General features: G+C 42.8%; 2 protein-coding genes across 4 annotated transcripts in view; both read right to left on the bottom strand.

Moving 5' to 3' along the window:
* The window catches only part of kif1b (kinesin family member 1B), a 93,469-nt gene extending 89,246 nt beyond the window's left edge, over positions 1–4,223 (bottom strand). The window contains exon 1 of one of the 2 annotated variants that reach the window (XM_007902154.2): positions 4,095–4,223. The gene's annotated coding sequence lies outside the window, so the exon portion shown is untranslated. Of the gene's footprint in view, positions 1–2,637; positions 2,655–4,094 lie in introns of those variants that run through there. The other variant, XM_042343502.1, reaches the window with a different exon arrangement.
* Positions 4,224–8,275: 4,052 nt separating this feature from the next.
* The window catches only part of ube4b (ubiquitination factor E4B, UFD2 homolog (S. cerevisiae)), a 36,266-nt gene continuing 24,341 nt past the window's right edge, over positions 8,276–20,200 (bottom strand). For both annotated transcript variants that reach the window (XM_007902145.2, XM_042343549.1), the window contains 14 exons: positions 19,892–20,005; positions 19,079–19,277; positions 18,416–18,551; positions 17,637–17,736; positions 17,206–17,333; positions 16,744–16,842; positions 15,954–16,189; positions 14,927–15,053; positions 14,456–14,600; positions 14,062–14,196; positions 13,465–13,656; positions 12,950–13,124; positions 12,255–12,401; positions 8,276–11,488 (listed from right to left, as the gene is read on the bottom strand). In XM_007902145.2, the coding sequence (XP_007900336.1) occupies positions 11,418–11,488; positions 12,255–12,401; positions 12,950–13,124; positions 13,465–13,656; positions 14,062–14,196; positions 14,456–14,600; positions 14,927–15,053; positions 15,954–16,189; positions 16,744–16,842; positions 17,206–17,333; positions 17,637–17,736; positions 18,416–18,551; positions 19,079–19,277; positions 19,892–20,005 (2,004 nt within the window). In that variant the 3' untranslated portion in view covers positions 8,276–11,417. The remainder of the gene's footprint in view (positions 11,489–12,254; positions 12,402–12,949; positions 13,125–13,464; positions 13,657–14,061; positions 14,197–14,455; positions 14,601–14,926; positions 15,054–15,953; positions 16,190–16,743; positions 16,843–17,205; positions 17,334–17,636; positions 17,737–18,415; positions 18,552–19,078; positions 19,278–19,891; positions 20,006–20,200) is intronic.

Genomic DNA, 20,200 nt, shown 5'->3' with positions numbered 1-20,200 from the left:
AGCGCCCTCCCATCCCACCCCCGCACCCCCTCCCCCGCACCCCCTCTCCCCCTCCCCCCCGCACCCCCGTACCCCCTCCTCCCCCTCCCCCCCCGCACCCCCTCCCCCATCGCTCCCCCTCCCCCCGCACCCCGTACCCCCTCCTCCCCCGCACCCCTCCCCCCGTACGCCCTCCGCATTTCTCTTCAGGTGTGTATCGGACAGACACGAATGAAGTAATAACAATAATTGTTATTATTGGCCTCTCGGAGCACTTCACAGCACTATATATATATATATATATGTGTGTGTATAATAATAATAATTCTTGCATTTGACACAGCGCCTTATCACGTCTTCGAGACGTCTCAAAGAGCTTCACAACATACACTGTGAAGTGGATTGACTATATTTTGCAGCAAAATATAGATATTTATAATAATAATAATAATAATAATCCTTGCATTTGATATAGCGCTTTTCACGTCGGGAGGACGTCCCAAAGCGCTTCACAGAACACACTGTAAAGTGAATTGACTGTATATTTGTGGGCGAACGCGGCAGCCAATTGCGCACAGCGATGTCCCACAAACAGTCGTAGATTGAAAATGACCAATTTATTATTGTTTAAATAATAATAATAATTATTTAAATAATAATATGCATCCATAATATGGATGCGAGGGTTAATTTCACCTTCAAAATAGTCTTAACACCTTAAGAGTAAATCCTGCAAAGCGCCTCAAGACGTCCTCCCTCCGTGAAACCTAATGCAAGGAATATCATTCATTTATGTGGAGTCCTGTAGTTCAGTGGGTAGAGACCTGAGTTCAATTCCCGGCAGAGGGCGAAACCTTGGGCAAGTTTCCTTACTCCACACAGAGCCTAATAATAATCCTCCAAAACCAAACACAATAATAAATTGGTCATTTTCAATCTCTGACTGTTTGTGGGACATTGCTGTGCGCAATTGGCTGCCGCGTTCGCCCACAAATATACAGTCAATTCACTTTACAGTGTGTTCTGTGAAGCGCTTTGGGACGTCTCGAAGACATGAAAAGTGCTATATCAAATGCGAGGGGATTATACCACGGTTACTGAATATAAAATACAGTGGATTTAGCTCAGGGTGTATTCGTGCTGAGGAACAGATCATTCTGTTCTGTTCCTCGGCACAAATGAGAAATTTTCTTTACGAGTGTTTTGTCTCAAGAGCTCAGTTTTTCATTTACATGTCATTAAGTGATTTTTGCCTGAAAATCTGTGCCCGAAAGCCACAGGTTTCACAGCCTCAGCTCGAGCAGCTGTGACGCGGATGAACCATTGGTTCAAAGGAGATGTCCGGACAGACGGACAACGTTGAAAAGGGAGCTATATTGCTTGTGGCCATGAGATAAAAGGGATCAATCGGTTCGGTTAGAAGTGATTTAGGAATAGAAAGTCAAAGAGATGTCGAGAAAGACAGCACAATACTCTATTTGCTTGGCAATTGTACATCAATGCTGATTTCATTTCGCCCACAAAATATACAGTCAATTCACTTTACAGTATATTCTGTGACGTGCATTTCGGTGACGTGATTAGGCGCTATATCAAATGCAAGGATTATTATTATTATCAATATTATATGGAGTGCCCTCCATATAGTCTCCAAACTTGCAGACTGTTGGAGAATCTGATGGTGTCCCTCTGGAGATGGTTGGAATATCTCATAATTCACTGAAGCCTTTTTTGGGGGGGAGGATTTTTTTTTAAAATAAATAAAAAAGGTTAAAAAAAAATGGAAAATAGGGTAAGTATTTGTTACCCCAATGTTCCAAATTACCTTTCAAACAACGCCAACACGTATCGCTGTAATCACGGAACACCGATTCAAACATTGGCATTATTTGGAGAAAAAAAACCCTGTTATTTCCTTCCCTATTTCTCTCCAGTGTGTCCATGAGCCGTACTCCCCGGATTCCTGCTGCGAAAATAAATGGAGAATGTTTCTGTGGCCTGTGTCGGTGTCGTGTCTCAGTGCTGTGCGCAGCTGAGACCCGGACAGAAGTTCCCTTGGCATTTGGGAGCTTTCTCATGTCCTGCACCTGGCGGACCAGCTGCAATTGGGGAATCCCGAGTGGGAATGTCAGACGAGGCTGGGATTTGAAAGTGGATTTGTGATGTCGCTGTATAATCTAACGGCAAGCAAGTCCTTTTTTTTCTGGGGGTGGGGGGGGTGGGGGATAGAAAATCCTGGTTTATTTTTCCACCCGTGTAATAATAATAATCCTTGCATTTGATACTGCGCCTGATCGTGTCATCGAGACGTCTCGAAGCGCTTCACAGGATCTACTTTAAACGGATCGACTGTGTATTTTGTGGGTGAAACGCAGCAGCCAATTGGGCACAGCAGTGACCCCACGAACAGTTGTTTGATCCTGGCACACTTTATGGGGAGGGAGCGGCAGTGTGTGTGTGTGGGGGGGGGAGAAGACATCAGAAGGCCCCAAAAAGCTGCACAGATGCTTCAATTTCAAACGTGATCGCAGCGATGTAATTTCCAGACTACACACCATACTGGATCGAGAGTTCAAACAGCCTCAAGCCTTTGCCAATGCGGCTGCCAAATTGGCTGCTCAGGGAAGCATGAGAACACCACCCTTTGGGAGGACTCACCGTCAGCACATTGCAGCGATGTAGAACATAAGAATTGCTGGACAAAAGAACAAGGTCCATCCAGGTCACCTGCCACCATCCTGACAGTCGCATGTCCCAAACTATCCCCTGTACAGCAGCAAGAGCAGGTAATTTGGCTCATGAAGCCTTCTGGCAGTTTATTGACATCGTTTATTCCTATTTCCCACCGTTTCCTCCGTACCACCTTGAGGTTCGCTTCCCAGATATCGGCTGCCGAGTTTTGCCCACGAAATACACAGTCAATTCACTTGATGTAAAATATATAAATTTCACACCGTATTCCGTGAAGCGCTTTGAGACGTCTCGAAGACGTATCAAACGCAAAGCATTATTACCATCATCTATTTCCTTTTTAAACATCCTAATTAATTGTGCATCTACAGTCCCTAACCCCTCACTCCCACTCCCCCCCCCCCCCCCAATAAACATCTGGGCCAAGATTGGGAACTCAAAACAGAATCCAACCACTCTTAACACCCAACTTGTGCAGTGCTACACCAGTGCATTTTGCCATCTGGTGGCCACCGATCATGTGTTGAGTTTCGATTGAATTGAATCAGAGCAAATCAGTTTTATTGAAACCCCTGGTGGGTCCTTCGCTGTGCGCTTTTTAACCGCCGTGTTTCGCCCACAAAATATACAGTCAATTAATTGACTTTACAGCATATGTCCTGCGAAGCACTTTGAGACATCTCAATGACATAAGGCACTATATCAAATGGAAGGATTATTACAGGGTGACCAAACAGTCGTGATACCATTTATTTGAATAATAATAACTATTAATTAGCATAATTTCTTCAAGGCTTATTGTAACGGTATCACAACTTTTTTGGTCACTATTATTATTAATCCAGATCCTTATTTTTTTTTTACAATTTGGATGAGCCCAGTTCTCCAGGTGCAAATTTGGTCCAAAAATTAAGATGTGGCTTTGAAACTGCAGCACAGAATTTGAAGCGCTGCTTAATTCAGTTTAGAGGGGGAAAAAAAAATGTAAAAATACACTAAAATATATTCCAATACAATTTTTGCACTCACATTCCATCATATTCTGTGATCTCAACAACAACCTACCTTTGTAAGCACCTTTCATGTCGGGAGGACATCCCAATTACCTTTATTTGTTTAGTGTCTGTTCAGACCACTTGTGTACTGCTTTTGTGATTTGCATCTATCATTTTCCCTTCCCACCGTTCCCCACTTAAATCCCCACTGGAATACGTTTGTGGAACACTGCTGTGAGCAATCGACTGCTGCATTTCACCCACAGTAAATTTTGCAGTGGTTTCTGTGAAGCGCTTTGAGATGTCTAGAAGGCGTAATGAGGCGCTTATATCAAATGCGAGGATTACTACTCTTATTAATATTGTGCAGTGGGTTATATAACTTTTTCAGGCTGAACACCACACCCTGATGGAATCAAACACTCTTACTTCTTTCTGTCTTCTTGGTTCACTATAACATCAATTGAGTCGCACTCCCAGCCACAATGGAGGGTCTTTTCTGTTCCGCAGTTTCAAGTAAATCTCGTCTCAACTTACGCGGAGACCCAGTCTTGATGCGCAGCTTCGAATCGCGCGTTGGCTTTTCGCTGTAAGACAAAATGCGTGTTCCTCTTCCTGCGACACAAAACCAGGGATAATGTTTCTGCAACTCAATGCTTTAACGAATACATGACAAGAATTAATATACGCAGTGCACAATACTGCAGGGAGAGTGCATTGCCTGTTAAACGTATTCATTTCGAAAACCGTTGTAATGAATGCAGGACTCCTCGCATGGCTCATTCATTAACAGCAACGACAGGCATCTTAACTGTACATATTTCAGCGGGTGGTATCCAGATGACAACTTGGATGAAGTCTTAAAATACAATCGTTGATCCCTGACCAACGCAGGGGCTCAGACGGTATGTGAGCTGAATATTTCACGAGCTGCGGATCATCCAGAACTCTGCAGCTCGTGCCCTCTCCTGCATCAGGCTCCGTGACTCTTATCACCTCCAACCTCGCTCGGCTCCACTGGCTCTCCATCCCCGAGAGGGTAGAATTCAAAATCCTCATCCTCACTCCTTCCCTACTTCTGGGATCTACTAACACCATATAAACTTGTCCCCTCCCTCTCCACTGCTGCTTCATGGCCCCCCCGCCCGGCCCCACCATTGGTGGTCGGGCCTTCAGCTTTTCTGCCCTCACACTTTGGAGCTCCATCCCACAGTCCCTTCATCTCGCTCCCTCCCTTGCCTCCTTCAAAGCACATCTCAAGACCCTCCTCTTCAACCATGCATTCGGCCACCCTCCCCTGGTCCCAACCCCCGGCTCGGGTCCAAATCCCTGACTGTCCAGCGGCTTGGGACGTCCTCCCACTGTGAAAGGCACTTTACAATTGTAATTTGTTGTTGAATTATGTCCACGAGTGTTTTGTACGTGTATGATATCCACAAGGGTGGATTAATGTTAGATGGGTACGGCGTAAATATATATATATATTTTTATAAAAAATGAAGTGAGATAACGCAAAGACCAAGATTATAAAGACAAGAAAAATTACCTTTACAACACAATCGCTTCGAAATGCAAATAATAATAATCCTCATCACTTCGTTGAGACATCTCAAAGCGCTTTACACAATGTACTAATGTATATAGCCCACAATCGAGATCTGTGTTGGTTGTGATACAAAACACATTGAATTAATGAACATTTCTTATCAGGAGGAATAAAATGTTCAGACTTTGGGAAATTTAAGGACTATTATTTGGAACAGCTATTGTGCCGCTACGAGTCATGTTTTGGGAGTAAAAAAAATGTAATAAATGGCAGCTATTCTGAATGCTTATATTCTTTTGGCTATTGTAAATGTATTGTTGGCAAGATTGTTTTTGGTTTCAGCTGCAATGAGCAATGACCTCATCGGGGATCCTGGGTTCAGTAAGAGGGGCTGCAGAGCACAACAGTGTAATTGGAAGTGAATTAATAACAGTAGAGATATGAGCCATTAACCTTAGGTGTTTCAGGCTTCAGCTGTGCACATCAGTTCAGATGCCCTTTCACTGTAACTCAGCAATTCCTTAGAGACCAGTCAACCCTCCCTCACCCGGTGATGTAATCAGCAATTACTGCTTAAAACGTTTTCCATTACCACCTTAAACCTTAAAAGTCACACCCATTTTACACAGCACACACATACTTTAATATATATATTATATACACACACACACAAAGTGTACACCTTACAAAGAAGGTTTTCTTCTGCAGATTACGGTGTTGTATTTAAAAGGAGATTTGCTTAATCCTGAGAAATTGAGGGGGGAAATGTGCAGCAGAGGCTTTACCTGGTAAAGATTGGAGCCAAGGTTCCTAAAAACAAGGTGGGGTTAAGAGGGAGTTTTCGGGATCGACTGTTTCAGTCGCTCGCTTATTGATCTGGGTGTGGCTGGCTTCCGATCATAAAATGCAGCTGGCAAAGCCATCATCTTAAAGAGAATTGCGTACATTTAAATGACCTCTTCCCCCCCCACACCTGTCTATGGCTGTCTTCCATTCCAACAAATAGACTTCATTCCAACAAATTCAAGAAGCTTTACGTGAATTTCCGCTCGTGAATATTTCTCCCCTTTTCGGTCAAAAATTACTCGAATTTTAAAAAAAANGACAAATCCCACACGAAGGTATGAAACCAGCTTAGAAAAAACTGGATAAAATTTATAGGCATAGGCAGAAGAAAAAAAAAGTTGCAGTAAGATGCGATAGGATGGAACCTGTGGCTGTTCTGTTCCTGAACTTACAAAGAATCATTTCCCCCTCAGCACCGATAATTTTTAACGTTACTTAGCGATAAGATTGTTTGAATCCTAACCCTTTTTTTTAAAAAAAGCTAAGGTTCCTATCTGGTGTAACACATAGATAGCGCTCCTCTCTCCTCCTGCTTCCCTTTAGGATTTTAACAATTATTTTCCCCTTAAAATTGTATTTTCCCGACAAAGAGATTCTGTTGTATTTCAGAGGTGTTGTATTTCAGTGGTGGGTTAGCTTTATGGGCAAACATTTAGAGCTCCGTATAAACTTGCTGATACACTGTCACCCACCGTTTCAACAACAAGATTACATCTGTATAGCGCCTTTCACGTCGGGAGCATTTCAGACCTGAGCTGGGGTCAGGGAGGGAGAAGGGGGGGGGGGGGGGGTGACCGATGGCCTGGTCGAAGAGGAGGGTTTTCAGGCGGGACTTGAAGGAGGCTAAGGAGGGGGCGAGGCGGAGTGATTGGGGGCTGGAATTCCAGAGTTTGGGGGCAGAGTGGCTGAAGGCTCTCCCGCCAATGGTGGGGCGGGTGGGTCGGGGGACGTGGAGTAGCCAGAGCCGACTGAGCGGAGGGGGCGGGCGGGTTGGTAGGGGGTTAGGAGGTGGCAGAGGTAGGGTGGGGCGAGACCATGGAGGGCTTTGTAGGTGAGGACCAGGATCTTGAACTGGATCCTCTGAAGGATAGGGAGCCAATGGAGTCGGGCGAGAGTGGGGGAGATGGGGTCACGGAGTTTGCTGCGGGAGAGGACACGGGCTGCAGAGTTCTGGATTATCTGCAGTCTGTGGAGGGAAGAGTTGGGAAGACCCACAAGCGGTCAGGAAGGCATTGAGTCACTGGGTTTGCCTCCACGACACCCAAACTCTCCATGGGTGTGTAGACAGTGAGAGTCAGCAGACTATTTTCATCACCTGCACACAGTCTGACACAATTCTCAACCAGACAGACGTTCACATATAAAATACCTGAATTTTCAACAACAATTTGCGTTATATAGTGCCCCTCACACAAGAGTAGCTTCCCGGAGTCCTCGACAGTGGTGGAACACGATGCTGAGCCAAGGCGAGGTGACAGTACGCTTTATGGTTACAATGGCCTCCTCCTGTTCTCTTATCTTCCCCCAATTACTCAAGTGCAGCAGGGGAGGTTTGTTTACATTAGCAAAACTCAGCAGCCATTTTTGCACACAGCAGGGTCCCATAAACAGCCCCAAGGTAGAGACTACAAACAACGTCAAAACATCTCAAAGCACTTCAGAGAATTTGCCGTGAAGTGTCGGGGCTGCGTTTACGTGGGGAAATAGCCAACAGATAGGAAAGGCTGACAGCCGGGAGAAACTCCCTTCTCCTTTCTAATATTCGCGGCTTCTACATCCTCCAAAGGTTAGCGAGGCAGCACTCGGCATCACAGCTCATCTGAAGGACGGCATCTCTATGTGTATTGCACTGGAGGGTCAGCTTGGACTATGAGCTCAAGTCTGGACATTGATCTCGAATCCACAACGTAGCGAGTGCTGCCTGCCAACTAAGGAAACTATTAAAAGACAACGCACAATAAAACAATAATAATACTTGCATTTGATACAGAGGCTTATCAAGTCATTGAGAAGTCTCAAAGCGCTTGAAATTGAGCAGATGATGAAAATAGTGGACTTAAGACTAGAAAATCTGTGCATTTGGGGTGGGGGGGGGGGCGGTGAGGAGAAGAGGAGGAACCGAGAAGAGAAGGAAGGAGGAGAGAGAAGGAAATCCCAGCAATAGGTACAACCTTAAATCCACTTGATCGCAGAAGGCAACGAACGACTCAGCTGTATATTTGGATGTGTATCACCGTTTATTGGAATTCAAAGGCTGGGAGCAATCAGAATAGTCCATCGGTATCACCATTCTGTGCAGGTTTATTTATCATTTTAAAAACAGTTCTGTGATTACAACAGCATTCATAGAAAAAAAAATCCAGCTTTTCAAAATAAAAGTCAGAAATTCAAGTACCTGGAGCAAGGAGCAGTGTTACCAAGAATGAAGGTTTTTTTTGTTGGAAAATGTAGCTTTCATATTTCCTCATTTTTCTTGCCTCAGTGCCGGAATTTCCAGTTCGTTCGATATCAGGATAAAATGCTTACATCAGTACTACCAAACTACCATTATAATTGGCTAAGAGTTTTCAATTTACCTTATACAATAGATTTGAGATTCTGTGGCTGGCCGGTTAGCAGCAAATTAGCAACTCTTCCAGCCCAGAAAGACACCTTTTCCTCTACGCAAGAAAGCTTTACAGGCCAAATTAGTACTTATTAAATAGGTTAAAATGAGTGTAATAAATATACTGAAGAGGTCCCAAGCTTAAAATGGAGGGGAGGGGGGGGGGGGGTCACCAATTGTAATGAGTGCGACCCCCACCACATTGTAGATTCAGTCAAAAATACCAATAGAGTGAATGTAAGGAATTAAGTATGGCCGCCAATTTGAATCGTTAGCTTTGTCTTGTGAAGGGCTCTGGGGGCTAAAAAGGCTTATCATCGTTCAGGTTTCTCAATAGGTCGCACTATATATATTTTTTTCTAAAAAAGTAACAAAAACAACCTCTAAATTTAGATCAAATTATCAATCGATTTACGTAGACTTTACGCATCCAAACTGGAGGGGTGTTTGTCTTTACCCCACGTAATGCAATAATGAACTCATAATCTACCTTACATCTGTGGCATCTTTATTACAAGAGTAGCTCTGATGTGCGAGTAGAATCTACACGCAAAAGTGCCTTAAAATGTATTCTCTGTTGGCGGCACTTGAATGTAAAAGAACAAATCCCTCATTGATCCAACAATATCTGACCTTGGCAAAGTCACATTGGCTCAAAAGATTACACGAGGGATCTTGCTAGAAAAAAAACGAGGAAGAGGAAAATGGTTAACGCAATCTGAAGTCTTATTTCAAAACCCTATATTTTAATAGTCTAGTTTCAAGTGTATGGCAATATTGTGCAGAATTATGATGGAGAAGGGAAAGTTTTTTTTAAAAAAAAAGTCCTTTTAATAAAAAAAAGCTGACTTACCTTTAATATTCTAACTTTACGAGGAGTTAAATGTCTTGAGCAACTCCATTATTGACACCCTATGATTTATTCAACGCAAGAGAAATAATCAAACTTGGTCGGGATGTTTCACAGATTAATTAGTTGTGTGTCCTATTGATTTATGACGCCTCTTAACGAAAGGCAGTGGTTTTAAACACTTTAAATGGTAAGCAGCAAATAGCTAGCCACCACTCCAGGTACCATCATTGACTTTTAGAAAAAGAAGGCAAAGAATTATAGGAGGTACCAGTGTGGATTTTACGCTTGTGAATACATGGCGGACACTTGAATTGATTGGACCATTAGACTTGGGATGTTTATGAGGTACTTGTTGGCGATGCATCATGGAACAGGTTGAATTCTTCTATTCTGCTTTTTAAAAGAAAATAAATGTCCTCCCATTCCCTTCCCAAAGGAGAGCAAGGAGGTTGCTGGATAGCCAAGTCACCAAGGGAGCTGCAAATACATTTTGTTTTAAAAAAAGGGGAAACTAGTCCATTCGATTTAACAGGAAATACAGATCTGATCAGATTCCAAGCACACTGAAATTGTGAATTAAGAGTCTTGGAAAAATCCTCTGATTCGTGTAAATTAAGGTTGTCGGAAGATAATCCAAATACTTAACAAATTACGATTGCAACCGCGTGAAAATTCACAAATAGCCGGCGTTCACATGAACCGAGCAGGAAGGATTACAACAGGTGCGGGTCGAAAGAGAGTTTCCCCGTTGTAGGTTCCATTCACTCAACAAGTGCGCGAGAAATATGGAGTCCATCTCGGTATGAAGCCTTCTGCCGTGAGACAGGAGGAGCTCGTGGAAAGATGGGAGTGCCCTCTAGTGGGCCAGAGGCCAGCAACGAAGAAAGCCAGCAGGACATGAAGGGAATCCTCCCTCCACACTGCAGCGGAGATGCGCGCGAAGCCGTCGTTTCGAAGGCGAAACATAATTCCAATATTTCAGATCGTATCGCGGAAAATGTCAAGTTACAGGGAGCGCGGCGGGGTAAGGGTTAAAAATACTGTCTGCGTGAGGTTCTGCGTACGGAAGCAAACTTGAGGGGGGAGGAGGGTGGGGGAGGGATGGAGACGGAGAAGAATGTGGGCCGTTAAATCTGCTTCAAGATAGAATTGGCATTAAACTGCACGGAGAAAATACATATCGGGCTCGGCCGTATTTATATATAAAAAAATATGAAAAATAATGAGAAGCAAACAATTCAAAAACACCTCTCGTCTAATCCTGTGAGCCAACGGATAATAATGCCTCTCGATTCTAACCTCAGGGATTTTTTTTTTTCTTTTTAAATTAATTAATTAAGGGCAAGGGCCTATACGCACATCACTTTGGTTTTGAGGAACATGTAGTGCAGCAAACCAACTGTCCCTTTAGCAGCGAGTGGTTGCAAGAGTAGAGCAATAATTTCAACCTAAAATACAGATATACATCCTCCATTAATTCACGGTAGCTCAGACCGCCATTTCAAAACTTGCTGCAAGCTTGCCCGTCGCCTCCTCCCCTCCCCCCCCACCCTCACCTAAACGCGGACTGGTCGTGTACATCTGTTACTGCAAAAAAAAAAAAAGGTATTTTAAATTGTACCCAACACCTCGGAACATTTTCCTTCCAACCGTTTTTTTTGTCCTTTTAAATTAAATTTATTTACAGACATTGTTTTTATTTTATTTTTGTTTTTAAAGTTGATTTTTTCAGCTCACCCTCTCATACCAGTTCAGCAAACCGCTTGCCTCGAGAGTTTCAACGTCAAAGCAGAAAAGCAGATTTGTTCTCGGGTTCTCATTAACCTGGTCGTCTAAGTTTGGAACTACAAGCCTTTTTTTTCCCTCTCTCTCCCCATCACTGCGTCCGGCTCAGGTAACACTTCACTGCAAGGAACGATTTGCATGTTGCTTCTCTCTCATCCAGGTGTGGATCTTTTCCTTCAGTTCAGGCACTGCAACAGATACAGAGAAGCACTCCAAGGTAATGAATTAAGAATAACAATCCTTGCATTTGATATAGCACCTCATCACGGCGTCGAGATGTCTCACAAGAGCTTCACAGTGAACTGATTGTATTCGTGGGCGAAATCTGGTAGCAAATTGCGCACAGCAGTGTCCCACAAACAATCGTGGATTGAATGACTGCATTTTTTTTCTAGCAGGGATCATTAGCCCTGCAAAGCTATCCGGCAATCAACTACCAAGAGGGCTTACTACTTACGGCTAAATAAACAGGGAAGCTTTCTTACTCCAAACGGCTCTAAGGTTTTGCCCCGCCCAGGAATCAAACCCGGGTCCTCTGCTTGTGAAGCGAGTGCTCTAACCAACGTGCTACAGGACTCCACAACTGGATTGAAATAGAATAGCATTTCTCCCTGCCTTGCCCCCCACCCCAGGCCATTTCTCCATCTTTAACCATTTATCTCTTCGCTCTCCTCTCGCTCTCGGGAATTCATGCTCGGGTCAGGTTTCACAGGCTCTGGTGGCTCACGCCCAAACAGCCTCATGTGCAAGTCCATGTTATGAGCGCTGGCAGTGAATTCAATTGCAGACTGCATCGTACATAATCTTTCAACATGGCCACTGTGGCGGGAGGAGAAAACCTTCCATTTATGCATCTCAGGGGTTCACAACCTTGCATTTTGGCTGCTGAGGGCTGGATGTGATACGACAGATCAAATACCCCTTTTTTAAACCACTGCTCATATACCCCTTTACCTGGTTCCAGCATATTCTCCGTCAAGTGTTGTCGGTTAAATGGGTCTGTTGGAGAATTTAATAAGTGTCTTAAAATAATAGAGCGGTCCATTATGGTCCCAGAGGGCAGCTTCACAGGATCATTCATCAGGGTGTCCATCAGTGGATCTGTAGCAAGAGAAACCACACAACCATCACACTGGCTGCTATCACAACAAAATGCTCAGCGAATAGCCAAAATCCAGCAGCTAAATATATGGATATTTAGGACTGGTACAACATTATAAGCAGACATTTGAGAATGATGAGCTAAAGTCCAAAGTGATTTCAATTCAACATACCAAAATCATCAATTAATAGTGCTCAAAAGCAAATATCAAATTAATATGAAGCAGTTTTATCAATAATAGTAATAATAGCACGCATTAATATAAAAGCTTTCACGTTCTAAACAAACACCTTAAATTGCTGTACAAGAAAAACTGAGAACCCGGATGGGGTTGTTGTGAAATTGTAAAACCAATTTTTTTCCAGGTGCAACCAATCTGAATCAAGCTTCAATTACTTTGTAGGTGGGCACTTTGGATAGCCTTGGAACCAATTCTGACAAACAACTGGAGGAGGTTACAGAGCTAACGGAGCACTATTAAAGCATGTCAAATACTCCCTACATTTCTAGTCCAATGCTGCTTTTGAAGGTTTTCATATGCACTTACCTCTGAACTCATCCGGGGCATCCCCATAGTCAATCTCTGCCCGTGCGTTCTTTGTGACGATTTCTTCCACCTTTTCTGCCAGCAGCCGAAACTTCTCGATTGCGATAGTCGACTTGATTCCAGCCTTTTTCATTTTCAAAATGACTTCGTCAAAGAGTTCTTTACTGTACGATCGCTGCACCAGAAAAAAGGGGGAGCAGGGGGGCCAAGATACACAATCAATTCACTTTACAGTATATCCTGTGAAGGGCTTTGAAACATCTCGAAGATGTGATAAAGCGCTGTATCAAATGCAACCATTATTATTATCATCATCATTATTATAAAATGCTAAAGGCTCTCCTGAAAGTTTCAGATGTGCCAACACAGAGCAAGAGGACACAGGTAAAGGAGATTATCGACTTGATAAGGCACTACATCAAGTGCAAGGATCAAAGCTAAGTAGGAACCCGATCCCTCAGTCGTGTATTACTATTAATATTATTATTGAACACAGAAATTAGATCTTCACAAACCTGATCATCAGCAATGGCCTTGGCAAACCGGGGACAGTCTAAGTGCAGGTAAATGTCAGTCAGCTGATCCAAAAGCTTCTTCGGTTCAAACCCATATTTCTCGGGATTTTCGACTTTCAGGTCGCGGCATTTAGGCCCACACAACTGCTGCAGATTGAAATTCAGCATCGCTGCTAAACGTGGACCAAGTTCCTGCAACGCACAAGGTTTTGGGGGGTGGGGGGGAGAAATTGCTGCTCAAATTTTTTTCTTAATGGATCCGTATCTATCTGTGCGCTCCCTCAGCTCAGCGGGCTCGGGCCTGCTCCACCCCCCACATCGACGGTCAGGCTTTCAGCCTCTCTGCCCCCACCCGTTGGAACTCCATCCCACAGTCCATTCGCATCCCTTACCCCGTGTGGCCCACCTAAAGACCCCCCCCAATCTACGACCGTGCCCTCGGTCACTATCCTACCCCTACTCTCCCTGCTCTTCAGTTAGACAGGAAGGAGTTTTCAATAGTGTTAATGCCACAAACCGCAAGTCACATTTCCCCGCCAACCCCCATGTCTTTGGCTAATGGAGATAAGGTAAGAGTCGTTGAGAGGTTTTACTCACAGGTCTGAGGAAGGGTTTTTGAACTTGTTTGGTGAGATAATGGAACATGTCCACAGTTTCAGCACCAAGAGCAAGGTATGAACGAGACACACGCTCATCCTGGGTTAGCTGTGATTGCCGACTCTGCTGCTGGTCCTATGGAAAGAAGAGCTCTCACGTCAGTGTTACCAACTCTCCCACACAACACACAGTCAATTCATCACTTTACAGTGTATCCCGTGAAGCGCTTTGAGACGTCTCGAAGATGGGATGAGGCGCTGTGTCAATTGCAAGGATTATTAGTGTTAAACAAACGTGGTAGGATGTATGCGGTGAAGGACAACACAGGTTTTGAGGCGTCCTACCGATGCGAAAGGTGTCATAAATATAAATCATGTTGTATTTTATTTCTTACCCTTGGCAAAGCATCCCAGCGTTCTTTGTTCTTCATTTCCTCCTGGACCTCATGAATCCTTTTGAGAGAATCCAAGCTCTCGTCTAGTAGGTATGTTGTATCGTTGATCAACATATTGATGTAGCGAACAAACTGCTTTCCAGAGCTGGGATTGTATATTAAAAAAATCACACAATATTACTGTGAAAAAGCAAATCACCCCGAAATACAATGACTGCTTCAGAGGCTGAACACTCTGCTGTGCATCAACAAATACAGTCGATTCACTTTACAGTATATTCTGTGAAACGCTTTGAGACGCCTCGAAGATGTGATAAGGCGCAATATCAAATGCAAGGATTATTATTACTGATTTTAATCTACAACTTCTCATCGATTGGCAATTTTAAAAAAAACTTTCCTGAAATGATTGATGATCCATCTCCCACCCCCCCACAGAAAGAATCAATGACCAGAACTGAGTCAACTTACTTAAACTCTTCCATAAAGGTGCCTTGATGTGCCACATTCTGCCAGAGACTCTTGAAGATTGTGCTGATGTGGTAGCGAATAGTAAATTTATCATAGAACTCGCTCGTTGCTCCTGTATGTTCAACATCTGGGGGGGGACAGATGTGCAAATGACTATTAATAAGGATCATTAAGTTTTTGCTGCAGCTTCTAAAAGGCATGCATTGAAAAAGTAAAAACTAGCAATGCTGGAAACCTGAAATAAAAAAAAATGATTTATGATGAATGCTTACACCCAGGATACCAAGCAGCTGTTTCAGAGACCGATCAACCGACTGCATCCACAAGTATTTCTGCTTTTATTCTACGATGTCCAATGCTTTTATTTACAGTTCAGCAAAACTTTCCAATCCGAAGGCTACCATGTTAAAAGACTTTCCTGAAACGATTTGTGATCTTTCATCAATTGCTGTGCGCGATTGGCTGCCGCATTTCGCCCACAAAATATACAGTCAATTCAATTTACGGTATATTATGTGAACCGCTTTGAGACGTCTCAATGATGTGATAAGGATGGGTATTATTATCTCTTCCTAGTTCCTGTCTTTAACACTGACACAAGTCAACTACCACTTCCTAGTCCACTAGGAAATGTGCTACAAAATAGCTAGAAAGACAATTAGCTTAGTTATTCAACAACAAATTCACATGAACATATAGAGGTTGGACAAAAGTCTTTCAGTACAGTACGAATCCACTTACAATTTCTATAATCTACTTGGGAAAGACAGCATAACCTATGCTTAAAGTCTGCTATCCCTTTCATTGAAGTTGCATTAAACAGGTGTAAATCTTTGCCTGTCCGATGTCCTCCTGAAGTGAAAGGCGTTGTACAATTTGTTGATGCTATTGAAGCATAATTAATATGGCCCCAGACACATAAAGCGCTCTAGAGTATTCACCAAATTTAGACACAACCTGATAGAATCTGAAACGCACACCATGTTACATTAACGACCAAGACATCTCTCCTTCCTTCAACACATACCTGTGTAAAATTTCATTAAAGATGGCACCAGTTGCTTTGTGGCCAGCGGGTGATTCTCCAGGATTTCATAGAATTTCTGCGTTCGAGGCTGAACTGCTGGGTTTGTCACAAACATGACTTCCACCAGTTTGGCAATCAGGTATGGATTTCGGATATAGTTCTGACTACAGATAAATACGATGAGGAAGGTCACTACGTCCTGAGTGCAAGGCTCATACAAAACCTGAGGGGAATATCTGCAAATGCAAGTTCAGACAGTTTTATTTTACATATACACAATAACTTGTATTTATATATTCATGCAGGGTAGCGTCCCAGAGAGCTTGACAGTGGCGGAGCAACCCCTCACGATCACGATCCAGTAACATTGCTGGATGCATGTGTATCGTGGCGGTGGGGAAAGTGAATGAAGAAATCAAGAAATGGATTGAACTGGTTTTGGCTTAGCTGCTCGCACTCAGCCTAGCCTCCTGTTTGAAATGTACAACAGGCCTTGGCCTCTACTTTGAAGGCTCAAAGTTAAACAGCCTGATGCTGACCACTGTCCAATATCACGGGGGAGGGTGGGGGGGTCAACAGGAACACGAGCAAAGTTTTTGAGCCCCGTGGTTTGTGAAATCAAAGCCCCGGAAGGGTTAGAAAAGAGGAAAGAGCAACAGAGTCAAACATTGTGTCCAGAGATAAAAATTCTCAAGTGCTGCATTGCCAATCCCATTATCAGCAAGCTTCAGTCATCGCTTCACCACCCTACACCGCACCTTCCACTCGACTGTAAAGATTCACTACTTACTGTACAATAAACAGCAAAAATTCAGCAACGTCTTCCAAATAGAATTCAGGCAACGCTGCAAACACCTTGGGGACCTCTGCGATCAGGGGCAGTGTCATGCTATCGGCGGACGGGGGGGGGGGGAGAAAAAATTACATTGAGCAAACTTAGAATTCGTGAAAGAAGACTCCTCATTGGATGATTTCAATTTGTTCAGCAGTCAATTATTTATCAGCATACTCTTTTTGCTCGTTTACCCAGCAACAACTCACACTTCTATGCTGCCTTTTACACACAATGAACGGTTTACAAAATATACAACAACAACTTGCATTTATATAGTCCCCTTCACGCAGGGTAGTGTCCCGGAGCGGTGAATATAGTCAACCACGTTATAATATATTCTGTGAAGCGCTGTGAGATGTCTCAATGATGTGATAAGGCGCTAAATCAAGTGCAAGGATTATTATTATAAAATCTTACTCTGGGTAGCGTGGGTCAACCATACGAAAGATCAACTGGATTAACGTGCCGTAGAACTGGAGGCACCGTCTTAACAGGTTTTCATCCAACAAGCCAGCATCAGCACAGGCCTTGCTCCTCACCAGTTTCTGCATTTAAATACAAAGAATGCACCAGTAAAATTCCACAAGAAGATATAATCGATCAACACACTAGGATTAAGTAACCCTTAAGTATCTGTTTACCAAGTCCAACGTAGCATCAAGCAGACAGAGATTCGGTCACCTTTCTCTCCCACCTGAAAATACGATAAATTATGCAGTGCTGGGAGAGTCATCCTTTAGATGAAATGTTAAACCATTTTTTCTATATGTTCAGGTGGGAGTTAAAGACTATGTCAAATGTAAGGATTTATAATACTCATAGTGCTTTCTGCAACACCTCTTCCATACCTTCAACTGAGTTTTGCAGCGTTTCAGCATTTCTCGATGTCGGTTTGCTAGAGGAGAATCCTTCCACTGACTCTCACTATTTTTCAGTTCTTCAACTGTCCTACAATAATAAAATGAGAACCAGTGAAAAGCAGATCAATGCATCGTAAAATACTGTACATGACATTGTTGATCTATTAAGAGTGTACCTTGAATTTATGGATTGGCAAGCATATTTTACTGGGGACTAATTTTTTTTCAATGGCTTCAGGTTACAGGAGCATTGCACTATACAAGAACACAGACATCTGAAGCCATAGCCATAAGTGCACTTGGGTTACCAATCGCAAAGTAATAAGAACAAAGATGGGCATTACTCTTTTTTGTAGATAAACACAAGTTTTTTTAATATATATTCATTTATTTTGGAGACAATCCCTTTCTTCTCTTCAATCAGTATCATGGGATCTTTACCATCACCCGAACAGAAAAGATTTTCATTTTGAACGTCTTATCAGAAAGATGGCATCCGACAATGCTGTGTTCCCTCAGAAGAGAATCGAACCCACAACCTCCTTGTTGCAGAGGCAGAATTGCTACCGGGTGACACATAAACACTGGATTCAAACAAGTGTCACTCTTGAAAGCCGAGGAGTCAGAGATGGACCTATTCTATTCAACTTGAGACATCTCGAAGACGTGATAAGTCGCTATATAAAATGCAAGGATTATTATTATTATTTAATGACCTTACGCGAGACTTAAAAGCTGAACCTGAGACAAGCACAGCTCCTCCCTACCTGTTGAGATCTCGAATAGCTCGTAGTCTTCGGATATATCGGCGACAACTGGGAAGAATGGCGAGATGGTGTGCGTGTAGAGTCAGGAAAAAACATTCTGTTGGGAATTTGGGTTCTGCAAACTTTGACTGCTCGTCTGTTTAAGAGGTGGTGGTGTGGAAAGTGGGCGAAAGAAAAGAGAAAAATTTGTAGTTTTAAAAAAAAAACTAGATTAACTTGGCTGGATCCTGACTGACACAATCGAGGTAAGAGGCTCACATAAATAATTATTGAAATTGCTAGAAGCCGGGATTTGTGGCAGTCGCATCAATTACAGAGGCGAATATTTACAGCATTAAAACATCTTTACTTCATGTGCCTTCTGAATCCATTCACCCACTAAAAACATTACAGCACTAAACCGCAGAGAACAGACCACTTACAAAGGTTAAAGCAAGGTTAGCCCAACCAACACTTTGTCCCCAGTACTCACTTGGAAAAAATTAGAAATTTAAGCTTTACCTAACCGAATGATTCTCTCATCAACTCAGATAAACTCCCTCTACTTCCAATCTTACATAACAATTGCAAGTCGGAAAAAAAGACCCAAATCCATTCAGTTCGCCTTCCACCATCCTGGCAATCGCGTGTCTATATTGAGTTCAATCTTGCATTTGGACTTACTGAGCTCTGCGAGCCAACTTTTGATGTCCTCCATAGAGGCTTTGACACGCGTCTCATCAGCAGGTATGTTAATGCGACACTTTGGATGGAAAATATACATTGGGTCAACAGTTTCCAGCTTGATTTTGGTACTCAGTTGCTGCAACACCCACAGGAAGTTCAGCATAAACCCATCCGTGGATACCAACCGGTCATCTGTCTGTTAAAGAAAATAACACCATTTTCAAAGTTGAATAAAAGCTCTGTGGACTGATGCTATGTTTTTCCACACTATTCAAGTCACAAAAAAGTTTTTATTTTACACTTAGTTATTCCATTCGCATTGCGCCCACCTTTCACCTCGGGAGGACGGCCCAAAGCGCTAATAGATATTTTTAAAAGTGTACAAGCACTTTTAAAAATGTTTTCAAAGCTATACTTTACAACACAACATCAACCAATGAATAAGACTCTTCTCCTCTGGGGATTTAAGCACAAGTTGTGGAAAACGAAGGACAATTGAAGGAAAAGTGCCCTTGAATCATCCGGCTATCCTCAACTTCCGTGTATATTGTAAAGCACTCAGAATTCACATCCTACATTCCAGGAAGCAATCTTTAGAGAAGGCATGGAGAGAGCTTTAAAATTAACTTTTATTCACAATACAACACACTTAAAGGGACACATTCGACAAACTCCTCTGTAGCAGCCTTTAATTTAGGAAACAAACCTGCATGGCAAGGTACAGGAATTAGCTCTTCAATCTGTGTAGATAATGTGCCAGGAACCAACAAACATCTAAGGCATATTACAAAAAAAAAGCCTCATACTTACTTGCATCTGTGCTTTCTTCATATTGCGGTTTACCACAGATGCCATGTAATTTAAAGCAGCTTCTCTGGTCTCACCATTAAGTAAAATGTTGTGCAAAATTTTGAAGAGATCACTCTGCAAAATAATGAAAGAACATAACAGGCTAGGATAATAAATCCTACACAATGAGAGAGAGACAGAGACATACCAAGTGTCTGATTTAGCTGAAGGTACAATTTATAAGACTTGAATAACAAACAGCCGGATTTGAAAAAAAGAGATGCACACTATCATTTTGAAATGCTGGAAAAACACTTTGCCGATATAAAG

Source organism: Callorhinchus milii, unplaced genomic scaffold, assembly GCF_018977255.1.
Source record: "Callorhinchus milii isolate IMCB2004 unplaced genomic scaffold, IMCB_Cmil_1.0 Scaffold24, whole genome shotgun sequence".
Lineage (NCBI taxonomy): Eukaryota > Metazoa > Chordata > Chondrichthyes > Chimaeriformes > Callorhinchidae > Callorhinchus > Callorhinchus milii.
Note: the sequence above shows the minus strand (reverse complement) of the source record. Positions and strands in the feature narration are given on the sequence as shown.